This window comes from Halictus rubicundus, chromosome 2 (genome assembly GCF_050948215.1).
Source record: "Halictus rubicundus isolate RS-2024b chromosome 2, iyHalRubi1_principal, whole genome shotgun sequence".
Taxonomy (NCBI): domain Eukaryota; kingdom Metazoa; phylum Arthropoda; class Insecta; order Hymenoptera; family Halictidae; genus Halictus; species Halictus rubicundus.
This window is the reverse complement of record NC_135150.1, coordinates 5,495,661-5,508,527: the sequence shown is the minus strand read 5'-3', so window position 1 is coordinate 5,508,527 and position 12,867 is coordinate 5,495,661. Positions and strand designations below refer to the sequence as shown.

The 12,867-nt window shown below is 35.9% G+C and overlaps 2 protein-coding genes across 3 annotated transcripts in view; one reads left to right on the top strand and one right to left on the bottom strand.

Moving 5' to 3' along the window:
- LOC143364128 (uncharacterized) overlaps nucleotides 1-9,375 on the top strand; it is a 69,090-nt gene extending 59,715 nt beyond the window's left edge. The window contains exon 2 of the mRNA XM_076804629.1: nucleotides 9,021-9,375. Within this exon, the coding sequence (XP_076660744.1) occupies nucleotides 9,021-9,105 (85 nt within the window). The 3' untranslated portion in view covers nucleotides 9,106-9,375. The remainder of the gene's footprint in view (nucleotides 1-9,020) is intronic.
- Tok (tolloid-like protein 1 tolkin) overlaps nucleotides 1-12,867 on the bottom strand; it is a 175,672-nt gene that overhangs the window by 43,528 nt on the left and 119,277 nt on the right. The gene's annotated exons all lie outside the window — the stretch shown is intronic.

Genomic DNA, 12,867 nt, shown 5'->3' with positions numbered 1-12,867 from the left:
AAGCAAGCACAATTAACTTATAGGTATGAACTACGAGTTTCAGAAATGTACTTCTGCCAATATTCGGTTTAGATTAAAGTAAAAATACGTCACGCTATGTATAATAATTTTATCACAAATCGACAAATGATTCTAAAGTTTTGGTTAAGGGTGAGAGTGCTTAAACTCTGCGATGACGTGATAATAGAACATAGTCAAGATCAACGATGTGTTCCGTATGCTTCGACAAATTTCTCCGTTTAAGTTTTGCTATTGTTTCTCGGAGTACGATTGTTACTCTCGAAGATAGCATTTCACCTAGCTCGGAACTGCATTTGTCTTGGGTTTAGGGTTAATTGTTACGACAGCAGGAAGGATCTAGAGACTTCAGCGATGCGTCTAGCTTAAGACCACGTTTAACAATAAGTGCTGCAAGTAACAAAATACGGTCCATTGTTTCGACTGTGGCGGTCTTGTAGGGTACCACCACGAAATGCAGTCCGAGATATAAAATGTAACGATAATCGAGCAATTCCCTCTAATCTCGGATCCCATTAAATCCCCATGTCGAAACTTTCAACCCTTTGCCGGTTCAGAGGTTTAACCAGGCCCGGTTGGCAGTGGAGTCATTGCTGGCTGATACTTTTATCGTAAAAACGGAACTAGCAGTAAAAGAAACTAATGCTACGTCTATTAAGAACTTTATCGTCCACCATTCTTCCTCGTATGTTAACGGAGGTTCGCTGTAACATTTTAACGTATTAAAAATCTATATATTCAGAAGTTTCAAATATTTTTTACCAAATTTAAGAACACCGAAAACATTCTGAATACTTGAACAGATGTAGACACATAAGTAGACTGCAGATCTTACGTATAATTATATAAAATTAACGAAGATATGAAATTAATTAATCAGAAGAAAATGGGTTCAAAAATAAACAAAAGAAAATTTAGACACGAGCATATATAAATGGGTCAATACTTTTTGTTTTGTTAATATCCTCAAAGGTATCAAAACTATTGCGATTTGTTTCCCACATTTTCTACTTTCTAATAATGAACTATTATTTCGTAAAAATTACCCAATTTTGCAATGGCAATAAGAGAAAAACGAGTGTTCTTCAGCATGCTATTCCAAAAACTAAAAATTCAAACTTATTTTTACGAGACCAATTTATCTCGCCTGGGATTGTAATATATTAAACTACAGAACAGCTGCAGGTATAATTTATCGAATGTTTGTATTAATATAAATTACAAATCTGTCGAGGATGATATGTATAAAGGAGATTAAGAATATTACATGAAAAATGTTTACGAACACCGTTCGTTTTGTAAAGTGCCGTTCGTCCCGAATAATTTATATTATTGAATTAATTAAATGACGTTTCAGCTGCGGAATGTTTGAGCGGAATGATTATTGCCCGTCGATATATCAGACACATGTTCGACGGAAGGGACTGCGATGCATAGATTTCGGGGTAACGCTGCGTTTTCATTGATGACAAATGCTGCGCGCTCGCGAGACCCTTTTATTTGGTCGCGTATACGTGCAAACGTGAATTTTGTCACGAAGCATGACCATGATCGAAATGAATTTTATATTCCCCACCTGCATGAATGTGCAATGACGCGGTGCGTGTTTTTTAATGAATTTACGAACCGACCATATTCCAGTTATTCAACGTGACGATGAATGTTTATCCTGTTCCTTTGGTGTCGTCGTGAAATTGTTTTCTTTTTTCAGTCGCATATTTACACGTTAGAAGTACGTGTCACCAGAGTCGTATAATTTATTTGTGAACGTCATCGACACACACCGTGCACCTAAGGTATTAGAAATTTTAATTGCGAGTACAACACGATTGTGAATCCGTTTGACATTTAGTAAATGTATTTAATAATTTACATCACGTGTACATGTTTCAGTGAGTACTGTCAATAATCCTTTTCCAGACTATACAAAGATGCAACTGCTTTCAATACAGCGAAATTTCAAAAACAAAGTGTTTTTTATTTGCTTTTTATTTGTTTGTCTGTAGAAATTGTTGGAAAGTGTGAAAATAACAAATCATAATATGATATACTACAATATAAGTTTAGACAGATGAGCTTCGTTTAGGGTCGTAGCGTTAAAAGAATAAGAAAAATTGTTCCCCTATTTTCCAATAGAATAGTATCCGAACAGTATCTCCTCAAATATTAAATTCATCGAACGAGGATTTATTGGCATTTGAGTAACAAAACAACTAATACGAACGACAGGATAATTCTAGGGGTCAAACAAGAATGTGTTCCGCTTTAAAATTCATAGAGCGTCGTTCGAATGCGGTCGCGGGCAAATTTGAAGCACGTAAATCCCATTAGATGCGATCTTAAATTCATGGTGGAGACCACGTGACCCGACGGCATGGTTGCGCCCTTTTCAAAATGTCATCCTTTTCTCTTCCGCGCGCGCGCGCGGCATTCACAGAACCATTCGGTTCCATTGGGGACCGCACACCATCAGTCGACTCGACGTGGATTTCAATCAAACGATCGCGAGACGCATAGATCATTCTATTAGCTTTGACGTGCGCTAGTTACCACCCCTTCGTATGTCGATCCATCTCGCAGCCGGTCCGCACCCTCCTATAACCGGCAAGCAATAAACCACAATATAATATATCAGTGTCCTCACCAAATCGAAATAATCCTTCGAATCCGTGGAAATTCAACGATTCACGATTTTTCATCAATCACCGGTAATAAAAGGATCCCCCGAGCGAGACCTTTTTATTGTGTTACGAATATTTCAATTCCCGCGTTAACCCTTCCGGCCATAACCGAGTACCCATTTGGGGCTTTGAGCTAGAAATTTTTTATGATCCTGATAAAATATCTTTGAACCCGTTCAGATCCTCGTTGTTTAACTTATTTTTCCCATTGGGTCGTCTATCGATTATATGAAAATATGTACAGTCGAGGATAAAATTAAGTGGACACCCTTTAAAAACTAATACATTTTTTTTTAATTGGACCAAACGACTTAAGTTTTTTCATTTGAGACGTTAGTTTTCTAGATAACCTGCGTTAAAAATTTGGTTGCAATTGCTATTCCTGGGAGTTGCGAAGAAAAAACTGGAGGTCACGATTTTTAACTGTTTCCCTTGTGCTTGTAACGAAAAGTTAAAATATGCATTTCGCAAATCTAAGTGAGTTATATGCGTGTACGAAGTTTCATCGAAATTGGTTGACTCACGAAAAAGCTGTGGACATTGAAACATGTAAAAATCTTTGAATTTTAGGCTTACGATTGATCTGAATCTTAGTTATTCACAATTTTGGCCATTTTTAATCATTTACGGCTCGTAGCAATCTTAATTGATTTTGATGAAACATTATGCATATACAGGGTGAGTCACCTAACGTTTGCCCCTCGAATATCTTTGTTGTTTTCAAAGGTCTCGTCATGGTATGTGATCTCGAATGACCTTGAGTAGTCAGTGAATTCCTAATGGAAGAGACTATCATCGTCGGTGTTCAAAAAGGGGTGATTCCGTTTAAAAAACTGAAGGTAACCTTCATCTACCCTTCATGACCTTCATGACCTTCAAAATACCATAAAAACAAATATTTTCGTTAATAATTAATAATTAATGAATTCAACTTTGTCCTTAATTTTCATTCACCCTGTATATAATTTACTTACAATACAAAAAGCATATTTTAAATTTTTATTGTAGGTGCAGGTAAAAAAGTTGAAAATTGTGACCTTCAGTTACTTTTTTTTTACATATTACCTAGTAAACTGATCCTTCTAGCATCTCAAAAAAGTACGTCGTTCGGACAAATTTTAGTAAAGTTATTAGTTTTTAATGGGGTGTCCACTTGAATTTGTCTCCGACTGTATATATGGTGGATTTAGTAATTGGGCTGGATTATAACTTTGTTTCTGCTGCGGATGGAAGTGTGTGGATTGTAGCAGAACATACATAGAGAAATAACTCGTTGATGTTCTTAGAAAAAGTTCGGTTTAGGAATATTTGACTGGCCTTTGTATCTCGTTTCTTTATAAAACCGGTCATGTAAAATTAAGTGAAATTTTTTGGTTATGAGGAGGGGGGGGGGGTTCATCTGTCGCCAACCTCGATGGAACTTTTCGGTTATAGGAAAACAAATCGTGGATGCACCGCAGCAGGCGTCAGTGCCTCGGCGGTGAAACGTAATCCGCTGCAATCGGACCTCTCTCGTTGTAATCATTTTGGAATTAATTAGTTATCCGCTCGTGCGCCACCGGTCCCAGTTAATTAAGCAATTAATTAAGAGCAGCTTCAAACTTTTGTAAACCGATAAAATCGTTTGGATCTCGATGTAACGAGTAACGCGCAAAAACTGGAGGCGCATGCGTATTGTTTGTTTGTTCTCCGGGAAGCGTATGTAACCGTTTCAATCGCAGTTATTATACGGAAACGATGGCAATTATTTCGACATGTTTACATTTTTCTTCGTGTTGCTGGAAATAAACATGTCCTGTAAAGTTTAATTTATTAAATTATTATTTAAATTAATTGGTATGTTTCACGAGAGGTATTTCGTTTTATACAGGGTGAGTCACCAAACGTTAGCACCTCAAATATCTTTGTTGTTTCTAAAGATACGTAAAATATGATAAGGACAAAGTTGAATGGTACAATGGGGTGACACGATGCAAAAAAAAATTTTGTTTTTATGTCATTTTTTTGGAGATATCAAGATCACCTTGACTTTTTTAAATGGAACCACCCTTTTTTAAACACCTACAATGATAGTCCCTTTCATTAGGAATTCAGTGACTATAATTAGTACAAGGTCATTCAAGGTCAAGGACAGAAAAAGCGTATAAAACTAAAATATGGAAGCAGAATACCTGTATTTTATAAATGTTCGAAATGATGGCCGTCTGCGTCGATACATTGTTGTAAACGAGCTCTGAAGGAATGTTGAACTCTGATAAGTGTATCCGACGTGATATTCGTACATGCTGTGATGATACGCTGACGCATATCTTCAACTGTTGTTGGAGCATCCGTGTACAAGGTCTCTTTTAGCAGACACCATAAAAAGAAATCCAGTGGATTTAAATCAGGCGAACGTGCTGGCCATGAAACTGTTCCGCCTCGTCCAACCCATCGGTTTGGATATCGAGAATCCAACGTTTCGCTTGCTACTCGTGCATCATGAGCAGGACAACCGTCATGTTGGTACCACATATCGTAGCGATTTTGTAAAGGGACATCTTCTAACAAAATTGGCAGATCTTCTTGCAAAAATTGAGCGTATTTCTGTCCCGTCATCATTCCGTTAACGAAATATGGTCCAATTACTTTGTCGTTCAAAATACCACACCACACGTTTACGCTCCATTGTCTTTGATGATCAATTTCTCGCAGCCAGTGCGGATTATCCACAGACCAATAATGGGCGTTCCGTAGATTAATTGAGCCATGATTAGTAAATGTTGCTTCGTCCGTAAACAAGACATATTAGACATATTTTGAAAATCATTCCCGTGCAATTCTTGATGGAGCGATATGTGGAACGGATGAAATTTATGTCGGGCCAGAATTCTTATTACGCTACTTTGACTTATACCTGCTTCCCGGGCAATTTTTCTCGTACTCACGTGAGGATTGACAGCTATAGCTGCTAAAATATTAATTTCATTGTCTTCATTAGTCGTGGGATTCTTCCGTTTGTACTGTCTTGCATGTACACTTCCAGTGCTTCGAAACAACCTGTACGTATTAGTGAAAGTATGTCTAGAAGGAGTGTTTCGCTCGGGGTACCTTTCTTCATAAAGTAGTCGGGCCTGCACTGCATTTTTTCTACATTCACAGTAAATCGTGATCATATCACACTTTTCAGTCATCGAATATAACATAGCGGAATCGCGTTTGGAAACATACTGATAGTAAGTAAGAATGCTGAATAACATTGAAGGACCTTAGTATGTTTACTTTAACTACGACCATAGTATGTTTACTATTTCCTACAAGTCTCAACCGTGATAAACGTATTCTGCTTCCATATTTTAGTTTTATACGTTTTTTCTGTCCTTGACCTTGAATGACCTTGTACTAATTATAGTCACTGAATTCCTAATGAAAGGGACTATCATTGTAGGTGTTTAAAAAAGGGTGGTTCCATTTAAAAAAGTCAAGGTGATCTTGATATCTCCAAAAAAATGACATAAAAACAAAATTTTTTTTTGCATCGTGTCAGCCCCATTGTACCATTCAACTTTGTCCTTACCATATTTTACGTATCTTTAGAAACAACAAAGATATTTGAGGTGCTAACGTTTGGTGACTCACCCTGTATACGGCTTAATATATCTATTACAATATCTCATTCCGAGGGTAGCCGTCATTCTAAATTTTTTTCTATTTGTTAATTGTTTTAATCCCCTAATTTTGCCGTCGAAATTAAATTCTTGCTTTTAATAGTTTCCCAGATAGTTGTAGAAGTGCCAATTTTCGTAGAGTACTTTCATCCTCTGAGGGCTCGTACGCATACGTATTTTGGCACCAAAAGGTGATCAATATTTGTGAGTGATTGGAGGGCAAACTATTAAGCTAATTGATATAATACTTTTTATATTCCGAACGATACGTTTTTACAGTATTGTAGAAAAGATGTCTGTGACCGTTGCGAAATTCAGCTTGTATGCCTTATTAGAGAATACATTTTATAATCTTCTTAAATAATTTCAGTTGATGAGAGAATCTCTTTGTAAGAATTACGCCAATGGTAAAACTTTAACGAAACAAATACCGTATTATCGCAAGTGCAAAGAAATACGCGGAAAGAATAATTCTTTCCAAGCAGAGAAAAATATAATTGAAAATACATATTTAACAAAAATGTCGCACTCAACACTTGCTCCGACAACAGACTTCATACTTATAATACTTTATGAAACGCAACGTATCCTTCTATAAAATATCCATATAATTACATGCAATGTTAATTTTAGTAAGAGAGAGCTTAAGGAGGGAACCCTTGTGTAAACTTAAATTTTTTAGCATTTTTTTTGTTTTGTTTAAATCGATAGGAAATTTCCTCAGGAATACGATAAAAAAAGTTAAAAAGTGATCAGAGATGTTCTTGGACGTTATTTTCAAAATAAAGTGAACGGTTGGGTTGGGTGAAGCGGCTCACGTAATCGGGCTTTTGTCGGACAGGCTTCGTGCTTCTCGAAAAGAAGAAAAAACGGATGAACTGAAGAAGAAGATCTGTTCTATGGCCCTAAAATCGCAGATTCGCAAAAAACCGCGGTAAGTTGAAATGAATTAAGATTTTTTTTCATGATATACATACACGTAACGTGTTTTTTACATTACTCAAACTTTAAACGCATTTTTCTCGGAACGCTAAATTTCGCACGCCGTGCAACGTAGCTCAAACACTGATTACTCGACCTTTATGAAACTTGGTATATATATTCTATAAATAATTGGCCACAATTATTACTGGTTACTGACCACATTCATCACATTCACCGAAAAAATATTCTTTTTACGAAATGATCACAGTTTAACACTTTAATCGCCAAACTAGAAAGCCCCAAATATCATAAAATCAAAGTAAGTTATTTAATGAAATAAAAATTGAAAAAAATTAAATGTATGATACCGAGTAGTCCTCCAACTTTCTTGCATATTACAGATCCTAATCAAGTTTGGTACAATGAATATATCAACGTAAAAATTCATTTTAAAACCTGCACAGATAATTCCGTCACCCACATATGAGTGACGTGGCATTCAACGTGTTAAACATCGAAAGTATTTCGAGGACTCAAAAATGTAGTATTGAAATACTGTTTGGACCCACCGTATGTCTCAAGCACCAGATATCTTTCATCGTTAGCATATTAAACGTGAAGCTGTCCGTAGTTAATAGAGCTTTCCGCGGCACCCGCGCGTGAGGTTCGTTTTAATCGAGGTTCATTGAATCAGGCCTTAAATTCCTCTCCTTTCACACGTCCATTCACGTCCTTTCAGTTGTCCAGGTGACAGACAACGGCCGCGATAACCCGGCGTCCCTGATAGCTCACGAGCAAAAGAGTGGGGCGCGGAAAAGACAGGGAGGGTAGGGGACGCAAGAACGAAAGTCACGGAGGACAGTGGAAAATGATGAGTTACGGGAACCGATCTACCGATCGAACCACGTACTCGCTGAATACGAAATTTTCACCGCTCGATCTCGATAAATCACTGATCCTTCTTACCCCTTTCTCGTTCCATACAACCTTTTCTTGCTTTTTATCATGGGATTTCCCTCTCCTCCCCCTGTCCACTTTGGCTGCTCACCTTTTTGCCTGTTCATTTCCAAGAAAGTTGAAACGAAGAAGGGAAAAAACAGAGAATGTCTGCGGGGACGGGGGGATCGATAGGACGAAGTTACCCCGTGGCACGATCGCTTTCACGGATCCTCCAATGAAAAACATTTAAGCCCCGATTAGATGAGACCTTTTACTACCCTTCAGTTTTTCTAACCCCCACCCCCTACCCGCACCTGTCTTGCCGGAATTAATGTGACTCGGCCGACAAATCCGTCCGTTGCCGACTTTTACAAGCTGCGAGATTTTCGACCGACTGGGAAAAATGTGAACTGTGAGAGCTTGTTATTGCTAAGTAATTAATGTATTCGTCTTCTTCTTGCCCTGACCACGCCGGGTCACCTGCGTTTAACAATTTCGCAGTTATTTGCTCGAGATTATGGCAATGTAGTCGAAGTCCGCCCCGAGGCAAAAATAAGTTACACCAATCCATATCCCCCTTGCCAAAAGGTATTCGAATTTTGGCCACCCTGTACATAAGGTAGTGATTCCAAAAAATAAAATGTACAACGTTGGAGAAGCATTCGCTATATGCTTCGCGTTTGCGGCAGAATTGTATGCATATGAAAAAGGGCAGATCACATTCAACAGATAAACGCATAAAAAGCACATAGAACGCATAAAATAAATTACGAAGTATAGGAGTAGTACTGTTGTTGCTTTTTCTTTTTAGGGAGATCTGGCTCGAGGCGAGACAGGAGCAGAAATTCCTTCAGATTCAAGGTTTAACCACGTCAAAGGCATCGGGACTGGCTTGATTCTCTTTAGAATCCTCCAGAGTTTCATCGGAGAATCACAGTACGATCGTGTTGCACGGTGTCGGATATACGACAGCAACGAGCGCTTTCGTAAGCCTTCTACCACCTAACAGGGACAACCTACAGAAGTACCGAAGTATTGCAGAAAATAAAGAAAGAAGAAAATATACATTTTATACATTCTGCGTGTTGCATGTTATCTTTATAATAAACACATTAAATCTTAAATTTGTATAACATATAAAAAATGTTAGAGAAAGAAAATGTATAAGTCGATTTTGATTAGATCAAATTATAAAATGATAATAAACAAAACTAGCATTTATTTTATGGAAATATGATATATTATAAAGTACCTTATAAATATATTAAAAATATATAGAAACATGTCTTTTATTAAATAGCAGCTAATTTAATCAAATTAATAATTATTTAATAATTAAATAGCTAATTAAAGGATGTCTGTATGTTAAAAAATGTAACCGTACCTAATTTTTTAATTGTATGCATTAAGAACTTAATATTTTACTTATAGGTGGGTATTTAATAGTTTCCGCTCATTTCGTTTTAGATCCCATTTAGTATAATATACTTAGTTACATATTAAAAATCTTGATAAATAGGATACCTTGATAAATAAGATTCTACGTGGGGTATACAGAGTGTACATATACGAAATGCATTACATCTCTGCTGATTCTCAAACAAACTGCTTGCAAAAAATTTCCAGAATAAATGGTAACTCAATTTTTGTGTTGGTACAGAATGTAAAACATTTGAAAAAAGGAATCAATTTTAGGAGTCCTTCGCTGAACATTTACATTATAACACAATCGATTAATTAGTCGGCTTTGGCATTCATTCGTCATACAATAGCCCTTTTATTTACTTTCTATTTTCTTCCTATTTTTTTTTCTGATATTCTAACGTAAATGTACTAAATTGAAATGATCTACTAAATTTTCCTTTCTAACGGTGCATCAGAAAGTGATCATAAAAACGATTTGCTGGGTATGTAATTTTGGAAGTACGCAGTATTTTTTCTCGATAAATTGTTGTACAACAACGTATTTGTAGAAAATATTATGCGACAGCAAGCAACGAGTCTCAACAGTTTAGTGTTAAAAAAAAGCTACGATAATTGTCCAATTTTATACAAGAAAATATATTTAAATAAACCGAATCAAATGTTTTATTACAATAATCGTAATAATTATAACAACAAATTTGGTAAGTCATAATCTACACTTCACAATGTATAATGATTTAATCATTTTATGCACTTGATTTATCATAACTTACTAGTACGTAAATAAATATAAAAAAAATGTACTTAATTCGGAACTCGTCTAATTTTGTGAAATAAATAAATGGACATCCATAAGATGTACAAAATCCTCGATTTGTGTTACAAATGCAAAGGCCGGAATTAATATATGTGGACACTATTTACGATGGAATAACTTTCTCAAAATTAACCAACGATTTAATATTTTTTAGAGAGTTGAAGGGATAAGATCAAATAAATTCACCGAACGCATGTTTTAGATTTCCAATTTACGCCCAGATCAAAATGTTGCAAAAAGCAACTATCACTATTTTCTCCACGATTCCAACAAATGGCAATTCTTTAAAGACATCTTAAACGCATCATGTACTAAATTAATCCTTCTAACTCCTTAAAAGAACTCGAGCATTTTAGTCTCATTTTAAGACAGTTATATAGCAAGGGGTGTCCAAATATTAATTTCAGCCACTGTTATTAAATTGGAACCAAAAATAACAGTTATTTTAAAATTTTCTACGATAAAAATCATTCATAAAAAGTTGATTATTATTGAAATTTAAGATAATCTACACAAAATATAAAGAAAAAAATTCGAAGAACAAAATGATTAAAAAATATCGAGTTTTACACTTTTTGGTTACAAATAACAGTTATTAGTGTCCAAAAAATTGGATCCTTCTCGATCATTGTTAACGACGAAGAAAAACCATTTCTATTGCTCAAAGCATTTATCGATGAGAGAAGTTCATTTCGATGGCCCATAACAGTTATCAATGAGAGAAATTTATCTCGATCGCTCAAAACAATGATCGATAATCGAATTTCCTGTCACTTGTTCATGATAATTATTGATGAGAAAATTCATTTCAATTGCTTATTTAATTATTGAGTTGTCCACTCTTTTTCGGATGGAGCAAGCCTGTGAAATTCATTGAGAAGTTTCGTACAACAAAACGAATCAACAGACCCTAAGAACGACACGAAATCTGAAAAAAATTTTTCAAAATTTTTTCAACTGAGAAAATCAGAAATATAGACTCCCGTATTTATCAAAACTAGCGTGCATAATTCACGCTGTGCCCGCAACTCAGGTTAGCATTGAACGAACCTTTCCTGCTCTAAAATTAACATTAGATGATTTGCGGTGTAATTTGTCAGCAAAAAATTTGGAAAAACTCACGTTTTTCATATTGAATTTTGATTGTAGCAATTAATTTTATGAATAAAAAATGTAAAGTTGTACTATTTAATAATAACTACTACAAATGTCTTTCATCAATAACTGTTATGAGCGATCGAAATAATTTTATCTCATCGATAACTCTTATAAGTGATCGAAATTAATTTCTCTCAAGGATAATATTTACCAACAAGAGAAAACATTTTCAGTTACTTATAACCCTTAATTGGCAACCAATACGATTTTAGTCGATGAAATACTTGTTATTCCATGACTTTTTTTCTTTTTGGTTATAACAGTTATGGTCCCTGTTAATAAAATTTGATTACGTGGTCTCAGTGGATCTTTTTTGTTACTCGTCTCAAATACGTACACAATTCCATCATACATCATTCCTTATTTCAAAATGTTCATTGTGTCCGGTTCAGTAACACGTTAGTATAAAAAAGTAGTTTTGTCGAAGTACCGATCAAAACTGGATTTTCTCGAACACAGTTTTCCGATACGCTCTTCTTTTCGAGCTTCATCTCATCTACCCCCCCCCCCCCCAATGTCTCCAGCAGAGACGCACATAATCTACACACAAACACACTCACGACCCGGTCAGAGACACGATGGCCGATTTTGACAGGTTATTGGCAGTTCAAGGGCTGAAAATGCCCGGCCGGCAGTATCGGTCCCCATTTTCCAGCTTTACGATGACGACCATTGTTATTGGCATAGTAGCACCACCAACGGAAAATTGTTGGCGATCGGTTGGATGATGAGAGTTAAAAAGAAAAAGATGAGTATGGCTCTCGGTAAACATAGTATATACACTTAATCACTCATTTTAAAGCTAGAACCCTCTAATTTCATAATCCGTCGTTCATTTTGTTCTAAGATTTTCTTCACGATGTAGCGACCGAGAAATCGGAAACCGATTTGTTACGAAAAATACCTGCAAATTCAAACGGCTTGAAAAACTTCCAAACATTTTTTTGCGACTAAAACCACCATAGATTTAAAGATTGAAGCTACCTTTACTCTACAACGACACCTGAAAAATTGACGTTTGATTTTTTTTTCGTCGTTTCAATAAGAGCTAAGGTTATAGTAGCGTAAGTTACACCATGAGGGCTTTACACGACATAAATTAATTTTTTAGGAGTCTTTGTAAAGGGGAGGTTTCGATCTTCGAATCAACGGTAGTGTCATTTATGAGAAAAATTTTTGGACGAAAATGGGTTTTGAGGAGAAATAGGACTTCGGTTTCCCTGCTGCTATATCATGTAAAAATATCTTAGAGGAAAAT